General features: G+C 58.1%; 1 protein-coding gene across 1 annotated transcript in view; it reads left to right on the top strand.

Annotated features, from left to right (window-relative positions):
* Positions 1-25,032, top strand: part of MUC4 (mucin 4, cell surface associated) — an 85,786-nt gene that overhangs the window by 28,201 nt on the left and 32,553 nt on the right. Inside the window, exons 2-13 of the mRNA XM_010381211.2 lie at positions 4,925-5,058; positions 9,224-9,388; positions 10,219-10,374; positions 11,440-11,570; positions 13,769-13,857; positions 15,455-15,634; positions 15,780-15,905; positions 16,645-16,764; positions 17,640-17,848; positions 18,332-18,422; positions 19,512-19,679; positions 20,178-20,279. Of these exons, the coding sequence (XP_010379513.1) occupies positions 4,925-5,058; positions 9,224-9,388; positions 10,219-10,374; positions 11,440-11,570; positions 13,769-13,857; positions 15,455-15,634; positions 15,780-15,905; positions 16,645-16,764; positions 17,640-17,848; positions 18,332-18,422; positions 19,512-19,679; positions 20,178-20,279 (1,671 nt within the window). The remainder of the gene's footprint in view (positions 1-4,924; positions 5,059-9,223; positions 9,389-10,218; positions 10,375-11,439; positions 11,571-13,768; positions 13,858-15,454; positions 15,635-15,779; positions 15,906-16,644; positions 16,765-17,639; positions 17,849-18,331; positions 18,423-19,511; positions 19,680-20,177; positions 20,280-25,032) is intronic.

The following is a 25,032-nucleotide window of genomic DNA, read 5'->3' as shown; positions in this document are numbered from 1 at the left end:
AACTCCCAGACCGCCACCTCTGCCACAGCCACATCCACACCCCCGTCCACCTCCAAGACCGCCACATCCGCCACAGCCACGTCCACACCCCCGACCACCTCCCAGACCGCCACCTCCACCACAGCCACGTCCACACTCCCGACCACCTCCCTGACCGCCACCTCCGCCACAGCCACGTCCACACCCCCGACCACCTCCCAGACCGCCACTTCCGCCACAGCCACGTCCATATCCCTGACCACTTCCCAGACCACCACCTCTGCCACTGCCACATCCACACCCCCGACCACCTCTCAGACTGCCACCTCCACCATAGTCCCATCACCATGCCCAACAAACTCCCAGACCACCACAGACACATACACACCCCCAACCACCTCTTATACCGCCACAGCTACAGCCACATCCACACCCACAACCACCTCTCAGACCGCCACAGCCACATCCACACCCCAAACCACCTCTAAGACCGCCACTTCTGCCACAGCCACATCCACATCCACACCCCCAACCACCTCTCAGACCGCCACAGCCACAGCCACATCCACACCCCAAACCACCTCTAAGACTGCCACTTCTGCCACAGCCACATCCACACCCCCAACCACCTCTCAGACTGCCACAGCCACAGCCACATCCACAACCCCAACCACCTCTCAGACCGCCACTTCTGCCACAGTCACATCCACATCCACACCCCCAACCACCTCTCAGACTGCCACAGCCACAGCCACATCCACACCCCCAACCACCTCTCAGACCACCACAGCCACATCCACACCCCCAACAACCTCTCAGACCGTCACAGCCACATCCACACCCCCAACAACCTCTCAGACCGTCACAGCCACATCCACACCCCCAACAACCTCTCAGACCGCCACAGCCACAGCCACATCCACACCCCCAACCACCTCTCAGACCACCACAGCCACATCCACACCCCCAACAACCTCTCAGACCGTCACAGCCACATCCACACCCCCAACAACCTCTCAGACCGTCACAGCCACATCCACACCCCCAACAACCTCTCAGACCGCCACAGCCACAGCCACATCCACACCCCCAACCACCTCTAAGACTGCCACCTCCGACACAGCCACATCCACACACCCGACCACCTCCCAGACCGCCACAGCCACAGCCAAATCCACACCCCCAACAACCTCCCAGAACACCACAGCCACATCCCTACTCCCAACCACCTCCCAGACCACCACAGCCACATCCACAACCCCAATGACCTCCCAGACCACCACAGCCACAGCCAAATCCACACCCCCAACAACCTCCCAGACCACCACAGCCACATCCCTACTCCCAACCACTTCCCAGACCGCCACCTCTGCCACAGCCACATCCACACCCCCAAACACCTCCCAGACTGCCACCTCCGCCACAGCCACATCCACACCCCCAAACACCTCCCAGACCGCCACCTCCACCACAGCCACATCCACACTGCCAACCACCTCCCAGGTCGCCACTTCCGCCACGGCCACATCCACACCCCCAACCACCTCCCAGACTGCCACCTCCGCCACAGCCACATCCACACCCCCAACCACCTCTAAGACCATCACTTCTGCCACAGCCACATCTACATCCACACCCCCAACCACCTCTCAGACCGCCACCTCTGCCACAGCCACATCCACACCTCCAGCGACCTCCCAGACCGCCACAGCCACAGCCAAATCCACACCCCCAACAACTTCCCAGACCGCCACAGCCACATCCCTATTCCCAACCACCTCCCAGACCGCCACCTCCGCCACAGCCACATACAAACCCCCAAACATCTCCCAGACAGCCACCTCCACCACAGCCACATCCACAACCCCAAACACCTCCCAGACAGCCACCTCAGCCACAGCCACATCCACACCGCCACCCACCTCCCAGACCGCCACCTCCACCACAGCCACATCCACACCCCCAAACACCTCCCAGACAGCCACCTCCGCCACAGCCACATCTACACCACCACCCACCTCCCAGACCGCCACCTCCGCCACAGCCACATCCACACCCCCGACCACCTCCCAGACAGCCACCTCTGCCACAGCCACATCCACACCCCCGTCAACCTCCCAGACCACCACCTCTGCCACAGCCACATCCACACCCCTGTTAACCTCCCAGACTGCCATATCCGCCACAGCCACGTCCACACCCCCGACGACCTCCCAGACCGCCACCTCCGCCACAGCCACGAACACAACCCCAACCACCTCCCAGACTGCCACCTCCGCCACAGCCACATCCACACCCCCGATAAACTCTCAGACCGCCACAGCCACAGCCACATCCACATTCCCAACCACCTCTAAGACCGCCACTTCTGCCACAGACACATCCACACCCCCAACCACCTCACAGACCGCCACCTCCGCCACAGCCACGTCCACACCCCCAACGACCTCCCAGACCGCCACCTCCGCCACAGCCACGTCCACACCCCCGACCACCTCCCAGACCGCCACCTCCACCACAGCCACGTCCACACCCGCGACGACCTCCCAGACTGCCATCTCTTCCACAGCCACGTCCACGCCCCTGACCACCTCTCAGACCGCCACCTCCGCCACAGCCACGTCCACACCCCCGACAACTTCCCAGACCGCCACATCCACATCCACACCCCCAACCACCTTCCAGACCGCCACCTCCGCCTCAGCCACATCCACACCCCCGTCCACCTCCCAGACCGCCACATCTGCCACAGCCACGTCCACACCCCTGACCACCTCCCAGACCGCCACCTCCGCCACAGCCACGTCCACACCACCGACCACCTCCCAGACCGCCACCTCCGCCTCAGCCACATCCACACCCCCGTCCACCTCCCAGACCGCCACCTCCGCCACAGCCACATCCACACCCCCGACCACCTCCCAGACCGCCACCTCCGCCACAGCCACGTCCACACCCCTGACCACCTCCCAGACCGCCACCTCTGCCACAGCCACATCCATACCCCTGACCACTTCCCAGAACGCCACCTCCGCCACAGCCACATCCACACCCCCAACCACCTCTCAGGCCGCCACCTCCACCATAGTCCCATCACCACCCCCAACAAGCTCCCAGACCACCACAGCCATATCCACACCCCCGACCACCTCCCAGACCGCCACCTCCGCCTCAGCCACATCCACACCCCCAACCACCTCCCAGACCGCCACCTCCGCCTCAGCCTCATCCACACCCCCGTCCACCTCCCAGACCGCCACATCTGCCACAGCCACGTCCACACCCCCGACCACCTCCCAGACCGCCACCTCCGCCACAGTGACATCCACACCCCCAACAACCTCTCAGACCGCTGCCTCCGCCACAGCATCCTCACCACCCCCAACCACCTCTCAGACCGCCACCTCTGTCACAGCCCCCTCACCACCCCTGACCACCTCCCAGGCCGCCACCTCCACCACTCTCAGCACTGCCACGCACAGCCGCTCCACAGCCGACCCCGTACCCGTCCTGTCTGAGAAAGGTGAGTGAGGCCGTACAGGTGAGACCCCTGCCTTTTGAGGGGTGATATAACTGAAGGCTCCCTCTCAGCCTGCTTCCCACAGTCTCTGCTCTTTCGGGTCGGGAGGGCCTTACTGAGGACAGGGACACAGCATCGGAGTCGCTGCTGAGGGCTGGCTTTGTGCATGGCACTGGGCCAGGGGCTGGAGACAGAGAAATGACCCTGGTGCCATTCAGCAAGGGACAGATGGATTGTCTGGTAGAGGCGGTTAGAGGACTCATGCCAGGGTCTAAGTGCATACAATGGAAAGCTGTAAGGAAGGCAGAGCCGGGGGTGGAGAGCACCCTGGGCAGGGAGGAGGGGCAGGGAGGAGGGCGGGAACAGGTGGAACAAAAGTGCCAAAGGTATGGCCATGGAAAGTCCATCCGGTGCTGCGTGGGGAGCGGATCCCCAAATCATTTGGGGTGGCTGAAAATGAGAACAAGAGGAGCAAAAAGTGCGGCCAGCATGCAATCCTGTAGGTAAGGAGAGCCAGGGAGGACTGTTTTGCATTGCAAATGGCATTTAACAAGTGGTGCCTGCAGCGGCCAGATGTGCAGGCAGCGACGAGGCCAGGAGAGCCTATGGGATTCCAAGCAGGACCAGGGGAAGGCCCCAAGGAGTCGGCAGCTGCAAGAAATATTTGGGACAAGGTTTCTCAAACCGGAGCCCAAGAACCTCTGGGGAGTCCTAGGTTAAACTCGAGGAGTCTTCAAGTTTAACCGGAGAAAGGCCATCTTAGGGAACAAGCTCATTCCCTGGAAAGGGCTCCGCAGTCACGCGTCTTCACCGTACTGGGCTTTTGTTTTTTCTTTTCCTTTTTTTTAAACGGAGGGTCGCTCTTGTCGCCCAGGCTGGAGTGCAGTGGAGCAGTCCTGGCTCACGGCAACCTCCACCTCCCGGGTTCAAGCGATTCTCCTGCCTCAGCCTCCCGAGTAGCTGGGATTACAGGCGCCGCCACCACGCCCGGCTAGTTTTTGTATTTTCAGTAGAGACGAGGGTTCCCCATGTTGGTCAGGCTGGTCTCGAACTCCTGGCCTCGTGATCCACCCGCCTCGGCCTCCCAGAGTTCTGGGATTACAGGCGTGAGCCACCGCGTCGGCATGGACGTTGTCTTTTAACCCTGGAAAGGACTGGGACGACCTAGGAGACTGCGAATCGTTTGCTGGTGTTCTGACAGCAGGACCTGTTTTTCTCCAAGCGGGGGAAGGAGGAGAGGCGCCGTTTGGGGAGTAAAATGACCACATGCGTTCAGCGTGGGCGGAGAGCCCGTGCCGGCCGCCTCCGGGGCCCTGGGGGAGCGGGGCAGGTGCGGGCAGCGCGCGGGGCGCGTCTGGGACCCTCCCAGCCCTAAGGCAGGCCCAGCCGCAGCTGGACGCCCTGCTCTCCTTTGTCCCGGCCCAGGAGCTTCCCTCCTCCCGCACGGGGCGGGCGCCGGGGACCTGGAGCTCGTCAGGAGGGCCGTGGACTTCACCTCCCCGCTCTTCAGGCCCGCGGCTGGCTTCCCGCTCGGCTCCTCGCTCCGCGATGCCCTCTACGTGAGTCCCCGGCCGCGCGGCCTCCGCTCCCTGGGCCGCTTCTCTCCAGCTTCGAGGCGGACCCAGAGGAAGCAGCCTCGGCTGAGCCCCTCGCGCGCCCCGCAGCCCCCTTAACGCCGGGCCGCTGCCGAGGAACGCGGGGCGCCAGACCAGGGCTGACCACCCGCTGGGCCCCGCGCTGCTCTGCGCGGCCGTCCCGGGAGTAAAACGCTGCGCTTGGGAAACGAGCTGTTCCGGCCGTTCCCGCGTTCTGGGGTTAGTCTCCGCCCGGTCCCTGTCTCCTGGAGCGGAGCTGGAGGGGCCGTCCTGGCTCCCGCGGCCCTCAGGGAGGAGGCTGTGGGACACACCGTGAGAGGGCGACTCAGCAATGGTGAGGTGTCTACACCTGCTGAGCCATGGAGAGAGATTTCCACCCCCGAGCGATGGAGAGAGGGTGTCTACGCACCTGAGTGATGGAGAGAGGGTTTCCACCCCCTGAGTGATGGAGAAAGGGCCCCACCCCCTGAGTGACCGAGAAACGGAGTCTACACCCCTGAGTGATGGAGAGAGGGTGTCTACAGCCCTGAGTGATGGAGAGAGGGTTTCTACACCCCTGAGTGATGGAGAGAGGGTGTCTACACCCCTTAATGATGGAGAGAGGTTGTCTACACTGCTGAGTGATGGAGACAGGGCTCCAGCCACTGAGGGATGGAGAGAGAGTGTCTACACCCCTGAGTGATGGAGAGAGGGCTCCACCCCCTGAGTGATGGAGAGAGGGCTCCACCCCCTTAGTGATGGAGAGAGGGTGTCTACGCACCTGAGTGATGGAGAGAGAGTGTCTACACCCCGAGCAATGGAGAGAGGGTGTCTACACACGGAGAGATGGAGAGAGGGTTTCCACCCCCTGAGTGATGGAGAAAGGGCCCCACCCCCTGAGTGATGGAGAAACGGAGTCTACACCCCTGAGGGATGGAGAGAGGGTGTCTACACCCCTGAGTGATGGAGAGGGTGTCTACACACCTGAGTGGAGAGAGGGTGTCTACACCCCTGAGGGATGGAGAGAGGGTGTCTACACCCCTGAGTGATGGAGAGGGTGTCTACATCCCTGAGTGATGGAGAGAGGGTGTCTACGCACCTGAGTGATGGAGAGGATGTCTAAAATCCTGAGTGTTGGAGCGAGGGTGTCTACACCCCAGAGTGATGAAGAGAGGGCTCCACCCCCCTGAGTGATGTAAAAACGGAGTCTACACACCTGAGTGATAGAGAGAGGGTGTCTACATCCCTGAGTGATGGAGAGAGGGCTCCACCCCCTTAGTGATGGAGAGAGGGTGTCTACACCCCTGAGTGATGGAGAGAGGGTGTCTACATCCCTGAGTGATGGAGAGAGGGTGTCTACGCACCTGAGTGATGGAGAGGATGTCTAAAATCCTGAGTGTTGGAGCGAGGGTGTCTACACCCCAGAGTGATGAAGAGAGGGCTCCACCCCCCTGAGTGATGTAAAAACGGAGTCTACACACCTGAGTGATAGAGAGAGGGTGTCTACATCCCTGAGTGATGGAGAGAGGGCCACCCCCTTAGTGATGGAGAGAGGGTGTCTACACCCCTGAGTGATGGACAGAGGTTGTCTACACCCCTGAGTGATGGAGAGGGTGTCTACACCCCCTGAGTTATGGAGAGAGGGTGTCTACACCCCCTGAGTTATGGAGAGAGGGTGTCTACATCCCTGAGTGATGGAGAGAGGGCTCCACCCCCTTAGTGATGGAGAGAGGGTGTCTACACCCCTGAGTGATGGACAGAGGTTGTCTACACCCCTGAGTGATGGAGAGGGTGTCTACACCCCTGAGTTATGGAGAGAGGGTGTCTACATCCCTGAGTGATGGAGAGAGGGTGTCTACATCCCTGAGTGATGGAGAGGGCTCCACCCCCTTAGTGATGGAGAGAGGGTGTCTACACCCCTGAGTGATGGACAGAGGTTGTCTACACCCCTGAGTGATGGAGAGGGTGTCTACACCCCCTGAGTTATGGAGAGAGGGTGTCTACACCCCCTGAGTTATGGAGAGAGGGTGTCTACATCCCTGAGTGATGAGAGAGAGGGCTCCACCCCCTTAGTGATGGAGAGAGGGTGTCTACACCCCTGAGTGATGGACAGAGGTTGTCTACACCCCTGAGTGATGGAGAGGGTGTCTACACCCCTGAGTTATGGAGAGAGGGTGTCTACACCCCCTGAGTTATGGAGAGAGGGTGTCTACATCCCTGAGTGATGGAGAGGGGCTCCACCCCTTAGTGATGGAGAGAGGGTGTCTACACCCCTGAGTGATGGACAGAGGTTGTCTACACCCCTGAGTGATGGAGAGGGTGTCTACACCCCTGAGTTATGGAGAGAGGGTGTCTACAGCCCTGAGTTATGGAGAGAGGGTTTCTACACCCCTGAGTGACGGAGAGAGGGTGTCTACACCCCTTAGTGATGGAGAGAGGTTGTCTACACTGCTGAGTGATGGAGACAGGGCTCCAGCCACTGAGGGATGGAGAGAGGGTGTCTACACCCCTGAGTGATGGAGACAGGGTGTCTACGCAGCTGAGTGATGGAGAGAGGGTGTCTATGCACCTGAGTGATGGAGAGGATGTCTAAAATCCTGAGTGTTGGAGCGAGGGTGTCTACACCCCAGAGTGATGAAGAGAGGGCTCCACCTCCTGAGTGATGTAAAAACGGAGTCTACACACCTGAGTGATAGAGAGAGGGTGTCTACATCCCTGAGTGATGGAGAGAGGGCTCCACCCCCTTAGTGATGGAGAGAGGGTGTCTACACCCCTGAGTGATGGACAGAGGTTGTCTACACCCCTGAGTGATGGAGAGGGTGTCTACACCCCCTGAGTTATGGAGAGAGGGTGTCTACACCCCCTGAGTTATGGAGAGAGGGTGTCTACATCCCTGAGTGATGGAGAGAGGGCTCCACCCCCTTAGTGATGGAGAGAGGGTGTCTACACCCCTGAGTGATGGACAGAGGTTGTCTACACCCCTGAGTGATGGAGAGGGTGTCTACACCCCCTGAGTTATGGAGAGAGGGTGTCTACAGCCCTGAGTTATGGAGAGAGGGTTTCTACACCCCTGAGTGACGGAGAGAGGGTGTCTACACCCCTTAGTGATGGAGAGAGGTTGTCTACACTGCTGAGTGATGGAGACAGGGCTCCAGCCACTGAGGGATGGAGAGAGGGTGTCTACACCCCTGAGTGATGGAGACAGGGTGTCTACGCAGCTGAGTGATGGAGAGAGGGTGTCTATGCACCTGAGTGATGGAGAGGATGTCTAAAATCCTGAGTGTTGGAGCGAGGGTGTCTACACCCCAGAGTGATGAAGAGAGGGCTCCACCTCCTGAGTGATGTAAAAACGGAGTCTACACACCTGAGTGATAGAGAGAGGGTGTCTACATCCCTGAGTGATGGAGAGAGGGCTCCACCCCCTTAGTGATGGAGAGAGGGTGTCTACACCCCTGAGTGATGGACAGAGGTTGTCTACACCCCTGAGTGATGGAGAGGGTGTCTACACCCCCTGAGTTATGGAGAGAGGGTGTCTACACCCCCTGAGTTATGGAGAGAGGGTGTCTACATCCCTGAGTGATGGAGAGAGGGCTCCACCCCCTTAGTGATGGAGAGAGGGTGTCTACACCCCTGAGTGATGGACAGAAGTTGTCTACACCCCTGAGTGATGGAGAGCGTGTCTACACCCCCTGAGTTATGGAGAGAGGGTGTCTACACCCCCTGAGTGATGGAGATAGGCTGTCTACGCTTCTGACTGATGGAGAGAGGGTGTCTACACTCCTGAGTGATGGAGAGCGGGGTTTTCACCTCCTGAGCCCCACATGATGTGTCACAAGCTTCAGGATGGGGCCCAGGGGACTGGCCAAGAGGGGTGTGTCTGTGATTGGCTGGTCCACAGCCGGGGGTCTGCAGTGACACAGGACCAAGCTACCGCCCAAGGACCCCAGGGGTGCCTCAAGGGTGGAGCATTCTGTGAGATTATACGGAAAGGGCCCTCCCGAAGCTAGGACACAGGAGGTGACTTCCTGGGGTTGTTAGCACCTCTAAAGCTCTACCCTTGGGGGTCACGCTTCTGTGGAGCTGGACCAAGGCTGGGACTTTCCTCCCCACCTTCCTCCCTGAATGGTAACCACAAAACCCGTGTGCTTAGTTCACAGACAATGGCCAGATCATCTTCCCAGAGTCAGACTACCAGATTTTCTCGTATCCCAACCCACTCCCAACAGGCTTCACAGGCTGGGACCCTGTGGCCCTGGTGGCTCCGTTCTGGGACGATGCTGACTTCTCCACTGGTCAGGGGACCATATTTTATCAGGTGAGCCTTTCAAAGCCTGGCAGTCAGGATCCCGCAGCAGCTGGCAGGGGAGACAAAGAGCTGTGTGGAAGGCATTGCCAGAGTCGCTGCTGTGACAGCCCCTGCAGCAAGGGACTGAGGCTTAAATATGGGTGTGGGAGGAAGCTGGCAAGGGATATTAAGCTGACTCAGGAATACCCCAACCCAACCATGAAACTGACCAGGAATATCCCAACCCAACCATGAGAAGACCTTCAGGTGATGGGGATGGGAGCTGACAATTCAGCCTTTGATTGTAAAATCAGGCTGTAGGGGGTCTATCCTAACAAGAGTGAGTCAAGAGGGCCTGTCCTGTGCTCCTGGACTGGGTGAATAACTCCAATTAGAGGAAGCACGTGATGAAAGCTACCGCAGGAAGTATGGACCATGCGCCTGCCATGGACGAAGTGTGGACCGTGCCCCTGCCATGGACAGGGCAGTGTGGAGGCTCCAACATGAGAGTCTCATGCCTGTTCTCAAGGAGCTGCAGATTAGGCATGGGGAGGTAAAAGTGGGCCCAAGTGGCTTTGCTCTCTGGGCCAGTTTGAGCTAAGAGACGCTTGAGTTCAAGTCCAGAGGTCTTGGACATCTGGGCCAGGACTCTGCATTCTGCACCCTGCAGGCCTTCCTGCAGCCCGAGTTTTAATTGAACTTCACGTCAGAAGAGCTCACGGCAAAAACGCAGGCCTGAGACAGGGAGGGCAGGCCATGTGGGTGGGCTAAAGTGGGCAGGGTCCCCAGACAGAAAGTGGGGGTCCATGTGCGCGAGTGGGACCCTCGTTGGCTTGTTCTCATCTGCCCTCCTTTCCTAGGAATACGAGACGCTCTATGGTGAACACAGCCTGCCAGTCCTGCAGGCCGAGTCTTTGATTAGAAAGATCACAAACAATGGCGGCTTCAAGGCCAGGTGGACCCTAAAGGTCACGTGGGTCAATGCCCACGCCTATCCTGCCCAGTGGACCCTCGGGGTGAGTAGACCGGTGGGCAGCTCCCAGGGAGCCATCTGGGAGTCAGACATCCTAGAATCCTAGGCAGGGGCTACTCTTCCAAAATCCTCTCTGGCTCTAGGAAAGATTGCTAATTATAGCAAGCCCACCCACTGCCACCCCCAGCTGCTCCCACTGTTGGCTGAGCACTCACTGTGGGCCCGGCCTGCCTCAGCTCTTTGCCTAGTTGACCTCACAGCAGCCCAGCAAACCGGGTATTATTAGGTTGAAACATAGCAAGTGGCATTTTTGTAAGTAAAAAATGTCTGGCTATTGGGAATTTCCTGTGGCTCAATTGGGTATTGTGATCCACATTCTACAAATGAGGAAGACAATGGTTAGAGAGGTTAAGTAACTTGCTCAAAGTCATGCCACTGGCAAATGGCAACGCCAGGCCTGCAGTGGAGCTTCTTCTGACTCCAGCCTCTGGCCGTTAAGCACAGGCTCATCCAATGGGCATGGGGCACACCACACCATCTCCTCTGTCCTCCCTCCAAGGACCCGCTCTTGTAGTCACCAAGTTCTTCCTTATGCCTGATCTAAAGTCACTCATTGCTTCATTCACTCAACAAAAGTTTACTGGTCACCTACCGTGAACAACGTGTGCACCTTCAGTGAACCCCAGTGTCATCCATGCTGTTCAGGTGGAGGGGACAATTTGGACAATGTCCTTAAATATCCACGAGGGAGCTAACGAAGCCTCCTCTCTAGCTTTCTGGTATCTTGGCTAATCTCTCAGGTTCTGGTAGCTTTCTCTTACAAACACTCATCTAACTGAATTATAACCCAGAACCCTTTATCTCCCTTCCTGGAAGAAAGTCACCAAAAGGCAAATCCACCGTGGTAAGTGCGTTCACACCCAGGGTGAAAGCTGCCCTCACTGACCCAAAACTTGCCAGCATTTTGGGCCCATGCCTTTGCTGTGGGCAGACCAGGAACAGGTGCTGTACATGTCAGGGCAGGGCTGTGGGACGGGCGGGGGGACATAAGAGAGGAGACCCTGGATCTCTCACGGGCATCTCTGTGTTTTCTTCCACCAACCCCCAGAGCAACACCTACCAGGCCATCCTCTCCACAGACGGGAGCAGGTCCTATGCCCTCTTTCTCTACCAGAGCGGTGGGATGCAGTGGGACGTGGCCCAGCGCTCAGGCAACCTCGTGCTCATGGGCTTCTCCAGGTAGGATGGGAGGGGTTGTCAGCACTGAGCACATGGCAGGGAGGGGTGCAGAGTGGGGTTTCACTGCACACAAACCCCCACCCTGGGGCAAGATGGGAACCCTCCTGGCTGGTGCTTCTGACTCACGCTGACTCCAGCTCCCGCTGGGGCCGGGCATCTGGCTGCTTCCCATGACAAGAACACCCATTTGTCCACCTGCCCTCTCCCATCCCAGTCCCCGTGCATTGTAGTAATTCCCAGAGCTTTGGCTTCCCTGATTTCCACTGACATTAGCTGGCCTCTCTTACCTTCTCAAATATCATGATAACAACAGCCAAGACTGATGACACTAACACTTCATGTACATCATTGCATGTCATGATCACAACCACCCCATGAGGCGGATACTATTTATCATCCCCACTCTACAGATCAGGAAACTGAGATACAAATAGACTAGCAATTTGCCTAAAGTCCCAGAGCTGGGAAGTGGCAATGTGATTTGAACCCAGACATCTGAGGCTAGAATCTGCCTTCCCGACTTCCTGAGAATTCCAGGGGGCACCCAAAAGCTTATAAGGAGCTGGTGGTGAAGGGAGAGAGGAGGCACGGGGCTGTGGGCGGTTGAAATATGGATTTCCGTGTGTGGGAGGCCGTCTCCGACGCAACAGTGCACCATCTCTGTTCCCATATGCTGGTGTGTGGCAATCAGTGCAAAGGCTGCATGTCTTTTGTTCTTCACTTGATCTTAGCCAAAAGGCTGAGAAGCGATGCCTTTCGTTCTTGATAATTGCTGCAAGTGGTCTTCTCCTACATTGAGTGTGTTCAGGTTACCCCTTTGATTACACTGCCTTCACTGGTTACTTGGTGTGCTATGAAGGTGAAAGGAGGGGAATTACCCAACTGCCTAAGAATTTCACATGGTCCAAGTACACCCGAGGAAGGTGTCACGCAGGGGTGCATCATCCTGCTTGTGTCAGGGAGGAGGAAAACCCCAAGAGTCCCCACTCTGCAGTAGGCACCCAGGATGGGGCTACAGGCCGCTGCTCCAGGCTTCTCTCCTGCCCGAGCGTGCTCGGACCCCACACCTGCAGATGGTGATGGCCATAGTGGTGGTCATGGTGGCGATGGTGGTAGTGTTGGTGGTGGTGAAGGTGGTAGTGGTGATGGTGGTAGTGTTGGTGTTGTTGTTGGTGCTGATGGTGGTAATGGTGGTGATGGTGGCGATGGTAGTAGTGTTGGCAGTGATGGTGGTGGCAGTGGTGGTGGTGATGGTGGTAGTGTTGGTGTTGGTGATGGTATTGGTGTTGGTGGTGGTGCTGATGGTGGTAGTGTTGGTGGTGGCAGTGGTGGTGGTGGCAATGGTGGTAGTGTTGGCGGTGGTGGAGGCGGTGGTGGTGGTGATGGTGGTAGTGGTGGTGGTGGTGGTGGTGGTGGTGGCGTGGCGGTGGAGGTGGTGATGGTGGCAGTGTTGGTAGTGTTGGTGGTGGTTGCGATGGTGGTAGTGTTGGTGGTGGTGGCGATGGTGGTAGTGTTGGCGGTGGTGGAGGCGGTGGTGGTGGTGGTGATGGTGGTAGTGTTGTTGTTGTTGTTGGTGGTGGTGGTGGTGGCGGCGGCAGTGGCAGCACCTGTTGTATCGAGGCCTCACTCAGTTCTGAGGGATTTGCAGATGTTACTGCATTGAATCCTCACTGTCCAGCTAGGTAGGTGCTACTGTAATCCCTTTTACACAGATGTGAAAACTAAGAATCAGAGAGGGTCAGTAACTTGTCCGTGGTCACCAAGCTAGTAAGTGTGGGGATCAGCAGTTGAATCCATCACTGCCTAACTCCAGAAACTGGCTCTTAACCATCACAATACACTGTCCCTAGAGTCTGTCCCGCTCTAAACCCTCTGCTTGTTGAAGGGAAACAAACAGAAATGAGGCCTGAACTCTGTTGTTTTCATGCCCCTGTCTCATGACCAAGCAGACCTGCCAGTTTCTTGCAGAAGCGATCAGATGTGGAATTGGTTAGAGCCTCCTACCTCTGCCCATCTGTCTTGTCCCCTCTGCTGCTCAGTGCTAGGGCTCCAATGGGGGTGGCTGACCCACTGACCCACTGCCAGCCTAGCTGGCTGACCAGCTGCTGACCAGCTAGCGGGATGAACAGACGCCTTGCAACCACGAGGCAAGAGCCTGTGCACGGCAGAGGCCTGAGAGAGTCTCTCCTTTCCTGCAGTGGAGACGGCTATTTCGAAAACAGCCCACTGATGTCCCAGCCAGTGTGGGAGAAGTATCGCCCTGATAGATTCCTGAATTCCAGCTCAGGTAAAAGTGCCACCTTATCACACCTGAGCTGGTCTCAAGCCCTCGTGTGTCCTCCAGCCCACACCCCACCGCAGTCCTAGAGGGCAGCTCCCTAACGTCGCCACCGTCCTGAAGGGCCTCCCTGCACAGTCCAACCTCCTACAGGTCTAGGTGGGATGTGGCACCGCCCAGGGAGCAGCTGGTACCTCCTGCACCCCTGGACACAGCACAGTCTCAGAGGGGGCTACATCTTCTCCCTCAGATGAACCAACCCAAGAGGGCTCTCGGGGGGCCCAGATCCTGGAAGTGAGGACAGGGTCTTGTGGGAGGTGGGATTTGAATGGGCAGTTCAGACAATTCTCCAAGTGTCCTGTCCAGAGCAGGAATGAGAACCCAGGTGAGATCCTTTAAGAAAATCTACCGGCCGGGCGCTGTGACTCACGCCTGTAATCCCAGCACTTTGGGAGGCTGAGGTGGGCAGATCACTTGAGGTCAGGAGTTTGAGACCAGCCTGACCAACATGGTGAACCTCTGTCTCTACCAAAAACACAAAAATTAGCCGGGCGTTGTCGCGCACACCTGTAATTCCAGCTACTCGAGAGGCTGAGGCAGGAGAATCGTTTGAACCCGGGAGGTGGAGTTTGCAGCGAGCCGAGATCGCGCCACTGCACTCCTGCCTGGGTGACAGAGCGAGACTCCATCTCAGAGAGAATCTACCAAGGAGAGGCCGACATTCATCATCATCATTTACTAGGCACCTGCTGCGTGCTGGACGCTGTGCTAACAGCCAGAAACATTTTAAAAAGGAAAAAGATCAACTATGTTTGCTCTCAAAGAGCTTTCATGTGGGTAGAAAGACAAGGGTCAAGAGGGAGGCGGCGCCTTCTCCGGCTCAGTCCAGAGGCCCCGATGGGAAAGAAACAATAGTTTCCAAAATGTGATAGGAAAAAGGACAGTTTAGCCTTAGAAACCAGCCACGTGAATTGTGAAGTGTAAATCCAGTTCTATTTGTTCTGTGGCAACCACTTTTGGTAAAGAAGCAGACACTAAGTCAAGCAATGGGCTTTGGGGGAGGCCTCCTTGCCCACCTGACTTGGGCCCTTTCTCCCTCCCCATCCCCTGACCCCAGCCCCAGGCCCTGGATAAACCCTTTCTCCCTCCCCATCCCCTGACCCCAGCCCCAGGCCCTGGATAAACCTTTCTCCCTCCCCATCCCCTGACCCCAGCCCCAGGCCCTGGATAAGCCCTTTCTCCCTCCCCATCCCCAGACCCCAGCCCCAGGCCCTGGATAAACCCTTTCTCCCTCCCCATCCCCGGACCCCAGCCCCAAGCCCTGGATAAGCCCTTTCTCCCTCCCCATCCCCGGACCCCAGCCCCAGGCCCTGGATAAGCCCTTTCTCCCTCCCCATCCCCAGACCCCAGCCCCAGGCCCTGGATAAGCCCTTTCTCCCTCCCCATCCCCGGACCCCAGCCCCAAGCCCTGGATAAACCCTTTCTCCCTCCCCATCCCCTGACCCCAGCCCCAGGCCCTGGATAAGCCCTTTCTCCCTCCCCATCCCCGGACCCCAGGCCCAGGCCCTGGATAAGCCCTTTCTCTCTCCCCATCTCTGGACCCCAGGCCTCCGAGGGCTGCAGTTCTATAGGCTACACCGAGAAGAAAGGCCCAACTACCGTCTCAAGTGCCTGCAGTGGCTGAAGAGCCAGCCTCGGTGGCCCAGCTGGGGCTGGAACCAGGCCTCCTGCCCTTGTTCCTGGCAGCAGGGACGATGGGACTTACGATTCCAACCCGTCAGCATAGGTGACACCTCCTTCCCGTCCCCCACAAGCTCACCCACCGCCCTCTCTGCTCATGCCCTCAGCCTCTCCCCAGAAACAGCCCCTGCTTGTTCCCGCCCCGCCCCTGGCAGCCCCGGCCTGGGCCTGAGTGGGATGACTTGTTTCAGGTCTCTGGGGCCTCAGCAGCAGGCAGCTGTGCAGCTTCACCTCCTGGCGAGGAGGCGTGTGCTGCAGCTACGGGCCCTGGGGAGAGTTTCGTGAAGGCTGGCACGTGCAGCGTCCCTGGCAGTTCGGTGCGTGAGTCCGTGGAGATCTCAACCCCACCTTCCCAGCCAAGCAGGGGACCCTCAGCATGAAGCCTCTTGTCCTCATTCCTTCCCAGACCCTTCCCCTCTCTGGGCCTCCATTTCCTGATCTGGTAGCATTAGGGAGCTTCCAACATCCCCACCAGAGGACATTCGGGGATGTGTGAGCTGAGTGCCTCTTTCCCCATCTCTGTACCAGGCCAGAGTGGGGCCATCTCTCCAGGCAAGAAGAGAGCGCCTAGGCTGACCCTGTCCCTGTAGACTCAGATGAGCAGGATGTTTGGGGAGAGACTGAAAATCAGCTCCCGCAGAGACCCTCCAAGGGAGCTGGAGAGCACAGGGGTGTGGGGTCACGTGGTCTGTGTCCTCCTGTTCTCTCCCCTATCCCTTGGCAGTTTCCACAGTTCCCTGACTGTCAGCCATGCCCTCCCCACTCCCATCACGTTGAGAGCGTCAGTACTTGGCTGTCCACCCTCAAGACAGGAAATCTGCTTAGCTCCTACCATGCACCCTGCTGCACAGCGGCCCCAGTGCCTGCAAGAGACAGCACCCTGTCCACTGCCCAGGGTCATGAGAGGGCCGTGCTGGATTCCAAAGCCATGCTCTTGCCACCAGCACCACCCCGTCCTACCCAGCTCTCCACCGACACCGCCCTGCCCTGCCACCAAGCTCTGCGGCTGGGTTCTCCAGGTCCTCAGCCTCCCCGACTCACTGCTCTTCTCTGCAGCCCAGGAACTGGAACCGCAGAGCTGGTGCTGCCTCTGGAATGACAAGCCCTACCTCTGTGCCCTGTACCAGCAGAGGCGGCCCCGCGTGGGCTGTGCCACATACAGACCCACACGGCCCGGTGAGCGTCAAGACCCAGGCCCAGGCCGAGCCTCTGGGGAGGGGGAGCTTCTGGGCTTCCAGGAGGTGGCGTCTGCATGAGGAGTAGGGGCAGAGCTGTGGCCACAAGGGAAGATGGAGATGACGCCAGTGATGGGCGGACGGCCAGTGGAGGGGCTTTGTACCTGGTGTTGGGGAAGGAGTGAGAATAGTGGGGCACAAAAGTGCAAGGGGACTTGAGGGGAGGAATCTGTGCTCCGTGAACATCTCCCGTGCTAAGTCCACCTGGACAAGTGTCCCCCCTGACTACAGTGAGGAATCTCAGCCCTGTGTCCTCCTGACAGGTGTCTCCCCCTGACTATAGTGAGAAATCTCAGCCCTGAGTCCACCTGGACAAGTGTCCCCCCTGACTACAGTGAGAAATCTCAGCCCTGTGTCCTCCTGACAGGTGCCCCCCTGACTATAGTGAGAAATCTCAGCCCTGAGTCCACCTGACAGGTGCCCCCCTGACTATAGTGAGAAATCTCAGCCCTGAGTCCACCTGGACAAGTGTCCCCCCTGACTACAGTGAGAAATCTCAGCCCTGTGTCCTCCTGACAGGTGCCCCCCCCGGACTGCAGTGAGAAATCTCAGCCCTGAGTCCTCCTGACAGGTGCCCCCCCCCCCACTATACTGAGAAATCTCAGCCCTGTGTCCTCCTGACAGGTGCCCCCCCCCCCCGACTATAGTGAGAAATCTCAGCCCTGAGTCCACCTGACAGGTGCCCCCCCCCACCGACTATAGTGAGAAATCTCAGCCCTGAGTCCACCTGACAGGTGCCCACCCGGACTGCAGTGAGGAATCTCAGCCGGGCGCTTGGTTTGTCATGCTGAGGCGGCATCTCTTTTTTCCCCCCAGCCTGGATGTTCGGGGACCCCCACATCACCACCTTGGATGGTGTCAACTACACCTTCAATGGGCTGGGGGACTTCCTGCTGGTCAGGGCCCAGGACAGGAACTCCTCCTTCCTGCTGCAGGGCCGCACGGCCCAGACTGGCTCAGCCCAGGCCACCAACTTCATCGCCTTCGCGGCTCAGTACCGCTCTAGCAGCCTGGGCCCCGTGACGGTGAGTGAGGGGCGCGGGGACCTCCCTGCCTTCCATCCACGGGGACCTTCAGCCGCATACTGAGGCTGAGGAGAAGACAGCGAAGAAGAGGAAGCCGCGCAGGAGGGAGGGAGGCCACACCCCATCCGCGCAGCTGTCCCGGAGTAAATCGTGCGGGTGGGGGATTACGGCTCTGGCGCCACGGTTTCCCAGCTGTTTGGCTTCGAAGAAACTACTTAACTTGGTTTTCTCCTAGTACGAATGGGGATAACATTCTTGTTGCCTCACGGGCTGTTGTGAGAGCTAAAGGGGATAATCCGAAAACCATGCCTGGCCCTGGGGAGCACACGGTAGACGGGGGCTGGCATCACTCGGGCCGCGGCCTCCAGCGCCTTCCTCCAGGCCCAGGGCGCAGCTTCCAGCCCCGGGGGCTCTCCCAGCCGCTCGCCTGGGCGTGGGCTCCACCTGCGGGTCGGGCTCAGACCCCTTCCCATCTCCTTCCAGGTCCAATGGCTCCTTGAGCCTCATGATGGAATCCATGTCCTGCTGGATAACCAGACTGTGACATTTGAGACTGGCCATGAAGACGGCGGAGGTGGGCTGGGGAGCGTCTACCTCCGGGAGCAGCGAGTTGGGCGGGAAGCCGTGTTGCTGTGCAGGGCCGAGCGCGTTGCGGTGCAGGGTCCAGGGCGTGGCGGTGCAGGGTCCAGTGCGTGGCGGTGCAGGGCCGAGCGCGTTGCGGTGCAGGGTCCAGGGCATGGCGGTGCAGGGCCGAGCGCGTTGCGGTGCAGGGTCCAGGGCGTGGCGGTGCAGGGTCCAGGGCGTGGCGGTGCAGGGTCCAGGGCGTGGCGGTGCAGGGCCGAGCGCGTTGCGGTGCAGGGTCCAGGGCGTGGCGGTGCAGGGTCCAGTGCGTGGCGGTGCAGGGTCCAGTGCGTGGCGGTGCAGGGTCCAGTGCGTGGCGGTGCAGGGCCGAGCGCGTTGCGGTGCAGGGTCCAGGGCGTGGCGGTGCAGGGTCCAGGGCGTGGCGGTGCAGGGTCCAGTGCGTGGCGGTGCAGGGTCCAGTGCGTGGCGGTGCAGGGCCGAGCGCGTTGCGGTGCAGGGTCCAGGGCGTGGCGGTGCAGGGCCGAGCGCGTTGCGGTGCAGGGTCCAGGGCGTGGCGGTGCAGGGTCCAGGGCGTGGCGGTGCAGGGTCCAGTGCGTGGCGGTGCAGGGTCCAGTGCGTGGCGGTGCAGGGCCGAGCGCGTTGCGGTGCAGGGTCCAGGGCGTGGCGGTGCAGGGTCCAGTGCGTGGCGGTGCAGGGTCCAGTGCGTGGCGGTGCAGGGCCGAGCGCGTTGCGGTGCAGGGTCCAGGGCGTGGCGGTGCAGGGTCCAGGGCGTGGCGGTGCAGGGTCCAGGGCGTGGCGGTGCAGGGTCCAGGGCGTTGCGGTGCAGGGTCCAGGGCGTTGCGGTGCAGGGTCCAGGGCGTGGCGGTGCAGGGCCAAGTGCGCGCAGCCTCTTTCCCCGGAGCGGGGCCTGCAGCTCGCCAGCCTCTTCTCCCGCCTCCAGCGCAGATCCCTCCCGGCTTCAGCCCCGGGGCAGGGGCAGGGGCAGGCGGAGGGGAGGGGTGGTGCGGGCCGGGCCGGGCGCGGGTTCCGTGGGGGCCGCGGTGCCGACCTGGCTCCTCTCCGCGCCCTCCCGATGCTCCAGGCCAGGGGACGTTCAACGCCACCGGAGTCCTCCTGAGCCGCAACGGCTCCGTGGTGTCTGCCAGCTTCGACGGCTGGGCCGCCGTCTCGGTGATCGCGCTCTCCAACATCCTCCACGCCTCCGCCAGCCTCCCGCCCGAGTACCAGAACCGCACGGAGGGGCTCCTGGGTGAGGGCGGCGCGGACCTGCCTCTGAGGCTCTGCGGAGCCGGAGCTCGGACCCCCACGCCCGCGGGCCCGGGCAGCCCTGCTCGGCCTCCCTTTCTCCGCCTCCTTGGAGCAGAACCCTCGGGGCACGGAGCGGGCTGGGAGCGGAGGGGCTTCTCCAGCCTCCACCGAGGCACCCTTTCTGGTCACCTCCCGCTCTAAGGGAGCATCAGGGGTGGGCTCCGGGGAGTCGGGGGCGGGGGGCACAGCCATCCTTTCGCCCTTTCCTCTTGCCTCCCACATCCTGCCGCCCTCCTCCATGGCTGCCCGCGTTTCCTCCCACCCCTCCCGAAGGCAGACGGGCAGGGTGTGAGGGCCCGTCCTCCCGGCTCCCCTGGAGGCCTGACAGCAGGTGCAACGGCAGAGGCTGCCTCTTCCCACTGCGTTCACTGGATGCTCCCCAGGAACGGGACAGCTGTGTGCCCAGGGTGGCCAACCTCCCACTCTGACTGTCTCTCAGGAGTCTGGAATAACAATCCGGAGGACGACTTCAGGATGCCCAATGGCTCCACCATTCCCCCAGGGAGCTCTGAGGAGATGCTTTTCCACTACGGAATGACCTGTGAGTCTGGGCGGGGTCTTGGGCCAGAAGGGGCAGGTAAGGAGAGCCCGTATGTTTAGGTCGTCCCCCTCAGCCCTGTAGGAAGCAGACCTCCATCCTCCCTAAGGTCTGAGGAATCTATGCCCGCCCCCCCCCAGGACTGTCCCCTCCACCACCAGCCCACCTGCCTTTCTCTAGCTGGAGGAGAGAATGGGGTAGGTCAAGTGTCCCTCTCACTGCAGCAGGCGTTTCCAGACTCAGAAGCTAGAAACCGCTGTCGCCCTGCACTCCCACCGCCCCGCTCCAAGCCACATAAAGTGAGGGGTAAGGGTGGACACAGAAGGAATAAGTCTGAGTGTCATGCCTGGTACCATCACACTCTGTGTGTTACAGGGCAGATCAACGGGACAGGCCTCCTTGGCAAGAGGAATGACCAGCTGCCTTCCAACTTCACCCCTGTTTTCTACTCACAACTGCAAAAAAACAGCTCCTGGGCTGAAGATTTGATCTCCAACTGTCATGGAGACAGCTCATGCATCTATGACACCCTGGCCCTGCGCAACACAAGCATCGGATTTCACACGAGGGCCATCAGCAAAACCTACAAGCAGGTGAACGCCACCCTCAGTAAGTGGCCCGAGGCCCCGGGAGGCCCTGACCCTGCTTTACCCTGTGCATCTGCATTCACTGAGCAGATTCTTTTGCTCCTGTTATTCCTCTGCTCAGACCCTCCAGTGGCTTCCCCCCCTCTCTCCATCCTAGCAGTGGCCTTTGGCCCGGTTCGGCTTCTCAGAGCTCTTCTCCTAGTGCTGGGCCCCTTCCCAGCTCCTCCCACTCCAGCCCCACAGGCTCCTCTGTGTTCCTCAAACACACCAGGCATGCGCGCTCAGCTCTCAGGCTTCACACGTGCTGTTCTCTCACCTAGAATTCTTTCCTTCCTGGACAGCCACACGCTTGCCCCTCACCTCCTTATGTCTTATTCCAATGTCCCCTCCTCAGCGAGGGCTCTCTTGGCCACCCTGTCTAAAATGGCACATTCACCACACTTCCTGTTTGCCTTCCCTGCTTTATTTTTTTCTCCTTAGCATTTATAATTACTCAACATATTTTATAATTTTCACAGGTATCTTTTTATTATTCATTTGTGACTGTATCCTCACTACCCAGAGCAATGCCAGCCACTTAGCTCAATAAATATTGTTAAATGACTGACTGAATGAATGCGTGAACCAACTATGAAATGGAAATGGCAGGGCTCCAAGAAACAGACCCGTGAAAAGGTTTCACTCCCTCTCTGTTTCTGGACAAATGCGATGTCTGTTTAGATGTGACCCTCCAGGTTTTTTTCTTTCTTTCTTTCTTTTTTTTTTTTTTAAGACAGAGTTTCACTCTTGTCGCCCAGGCTGGAGTGCAGTGGCGTGATCTCGGCTCACCTCAACCTCTGCCTCCTGGGTTCAAGCGATTCTCCTGCTTCAGCCTCCTGAGTAGCTGGGATTACAGGTGCCCTTCACCATGCCTGACTAATTTTGCATTTTTAGTAGAGACAGGGTTTCACCCATGTTGGGTCAGGCCTGGTCTTGAACTCCCGACCTCAGGTGATCTGCTGGCCTCAGCCTCCCAAAGTGCTGGGATTACAGGCGTGAGACACCATGCCCGGCACCCTTCAGGTTTTCAGCCCTTTGCCAAAGGTACAACTCTGTAATGGTCTAAACAAATCTGCTTTCTGTCACTTTTTGTCATACCCAGCATAGCAACCATGTTCAGGAAAGAATCCGAAGGAGCTCTTTTGAGGAGTTGGGGGAGAGAGAGAGAGAGGCCTAAAGATTTGGCTAGGTGGCAGTACAGGCCCAGCCTGCTGTGTGTCAGTCGAGAGCAGGTACGCAGAATAATTCCTTCTTCCAGAGGTGGGGCACAGTCCTGGGAATGCCTCACACATATTAGAGTTGAGAAAGAGAGGAGGCTGATACAGCAGGAGACTGCCCTCCCTTGGAACCCGCATCCCCTCTTTGTGTTTCAGATCAGTACCCACCCTCCATCAATGGTGGTCGTGTGGTTGAAGCCTACAAGGGGCAGACCACGCTGATTCAGTACACCAGCAACGCTGAGATGCCACCTTCACGCTCGGAGACAACTGTACTGACTTTAAGCTCTTTGGTAAGAATGTTTGGCTGGGGAGAGTGTGGAGGTGGGTAGGGGATAAGGTCAGAGTCAAACTTTGGGAAATTTTGCATTGCTATACCCAGCAAAACTTGCCGTCACTCTTTCATTTGAATATCCAGGCCCGGCATTTCTGAGGAACGATACGTATAACTCAAATAGGTGCCTCCCAGTAAGTAGTAGTGACAGGCTTATGGTGATTTAGTCAGACAGCTAGAGTGAATCTGGGCACATAGAACTGATTCAAGGCCGGGCGCGATGGCTCACGCCTGTCATCCCAGCACTTTGGGAGGCCGAGGCGGGTGGATCATCTGAGGACAGGAGTTTAAGACCAGCCTGGCCAACACGGTGAAACCCCATTTCTACCAAAAAACAAAAAAATAGCCAGGCATGGTGGGAGGTGCCTGTAATTCCAGCTCTTCGGGAGACTGAGGCAAAAATCGCTTGAACCCAGGAGGCAGATGTTGCAGTGAGCTGAGATCGCGTCACTGCACTCCAGCCTGGGCAATAGAGCGAGACTCCATCTCAAAAAAACAACAACAACAACAACAAAACTGACTCAAAGATCATTTAATCTCAATCTGATCGTACGCAGCCATCTTTAATCATTATGCATTCACCAAATTATTAGAATAATCAAGTGCAACATTTAAAATGACCAATTTACAACATTTTTTATCTATTAAAGGAAGGATCTAATGTAGGACAAGATTTAAAGAAATATAAAAAATACTTTCATTTGGTACCTTTCTTCCTCTTTTATGTTTGGTAACCTGTTTACCTAGCTGTGTCTCTCCTTGTCTGGTTTCCTGGGCTAGGACCCAGTAAAGTACCATCGCTCACTCCCCATAAAGGTGTTCGAGACCCTGAGCCCTGCATCCACGATCAGGGCCAAGGGGTCCCAGCACAAGCGATGCTGCTGTCTGTTGCCAGCACTAATTCTGCGGGTGGCTGTTCTTGGCTAAACCAAAGCCCCAGGGGGCATATCTGCATTTCTTTGCCTCTCTGCCTGATGTTCTTTCTCTCCGTGTGTCAGAAGGGACTGCTTTGCCCACATCCCTTTTGCCTCACATGCGTCCTCCCAGTTGTGAGACAATTTTGCCCCTCGTGCGTCCTTCCAGGTGCAAGACGATGGTGTTGGGAGATTTTATTCTCCGCGGGCTCCATCCCTGGAGGACGATGGTCTGGAAATTGTGTGTGTCTATTCTCTGTCACTTCCTTTCAATCTGCTGTTCTAGGGAGACTTTCCTATTTTCTTGAAAAATGTAAGTTGGATCAGAAGATGTGTAGCAGTGTTTCACTATAGTGTGGGGTCTGAAGGGGGTGTCTGGGAAAGGTCCAGGAAGTGGGGGGTGGGTGAGAAATCAGGGCAAAGGATGGGGCTGCTGTGAGAATGAAGCTGGTTTGGCTGGCAGCATAGCCTGGGGAGGTGCCTGGAGGATCCTGGCCTTGATCCTCCACCCCCAGAATGTCCCATCCTGGTGCAAGTCCAGCGAGGGCTGCCCTTTGGGGTTCTTCAGGGAGAAACTGCTTTTCCTTCTGTGGTGTCCTCCGTTACAATCAGTATGTTGGACTGGTGCCACCTCCTTCCAGCTGGGAGTGTGACCAGGATCACCCCAATACCAGCCTTGCTCAAAGGAAATGACCAATGAGATTTGTCTGGGGAGTGGGGAGGGTGGCCTGAGAGGGGTGGGAGAAGCCCCGCACCAGCAATCAGGGTGTTAGATGAGGATGCATCAGACCACAGAGCTGAGGAGTCTCCCGGCTCTCAATGTTGTCATCTTCCCCGGGGCAGAGAATGGGACGTTGCTATGGACACCCAAGTCGTTGGAGCCATTCACTCTGGAGATTCTAGCAAGAAGTGCCAAGATTGGCTTGGCATCTGCACTCCAGCCCAGGACTGTGGTCTGCCATTGCAGTGCAGAGAGCCAGTGTTTGTACAACCATACCAGCAGGGCGGGCAACTCCTCCCTGGAGGTGAGTGTTGGGAGGCAGGTAAGGAGTTTCTGTGCCGAGGGGAGAGGAAACGAGAGTGGAACGGATGCTGTGATTCTGCCTCTCCTGGGTGTGTCTGTGTTGGGAGGTGGGTGGAGCAGATTCCAGTCTCAGGCCATAAACTCACATGGGAAGAAAGAGAACTTTCTGGCCTGGTGCAGTGGCTCATGCCTTTAATCACAGCACTTTTGGAGGCTGAGGCAGGTGGATCACAATGTCAGGAGATTGAGACCATCCTGACCAACATGGTGGAACCCCATCTCTACTAAAAATACAAAAATCAGCTGGGCATGGTGGCGGGCGCCTGTAGTCCCAGCTACTTGGGAGGCTGAGGGGAGAATCGCTTGAACCCGGGAGGCGGAGGTTACAGTGAGCCAAGATTGCGCCACTGCACTCCAGCCTGGGCAACAGAGTGAGACTCCATCTCAAAAAGAAAGAATGAAAAGAAAGGAAAGAAAGAAGGAATGAAAGAAAGGAAAGGAGAGACGAAAGAAAAAGAGAGAGAGAGAGAGAAAGAAAGAAAGAAAAAGAAGCAAGAAAAAAGAAAGAAAGAAAAAGAAAGAAAGAAAGAAAAAAGAGAAAGAAAGAAAGAGAAAGAGAGGAAGAAGGAAAAGGAGGAGAG

Source organism: Rhinopithecus roxellana, chromosome 1 (genome assembly GCF_007565055.1).
Source record: "Rhinopithecus roxellana isolate Shanxi Qingling chromosome 1, ASM756505v1, whole genome shotgun sequence".
NCBI classification, from domain to species: Eukaryota; Metazoa; Chordata; class Mammalia; order Primates; family Cercopithecidae; genus Rhinopithecus; species Rhinopithecus roxellana.
This window is presented reverse-complemented; position numbering and strand designations above follow the sequence as displayed.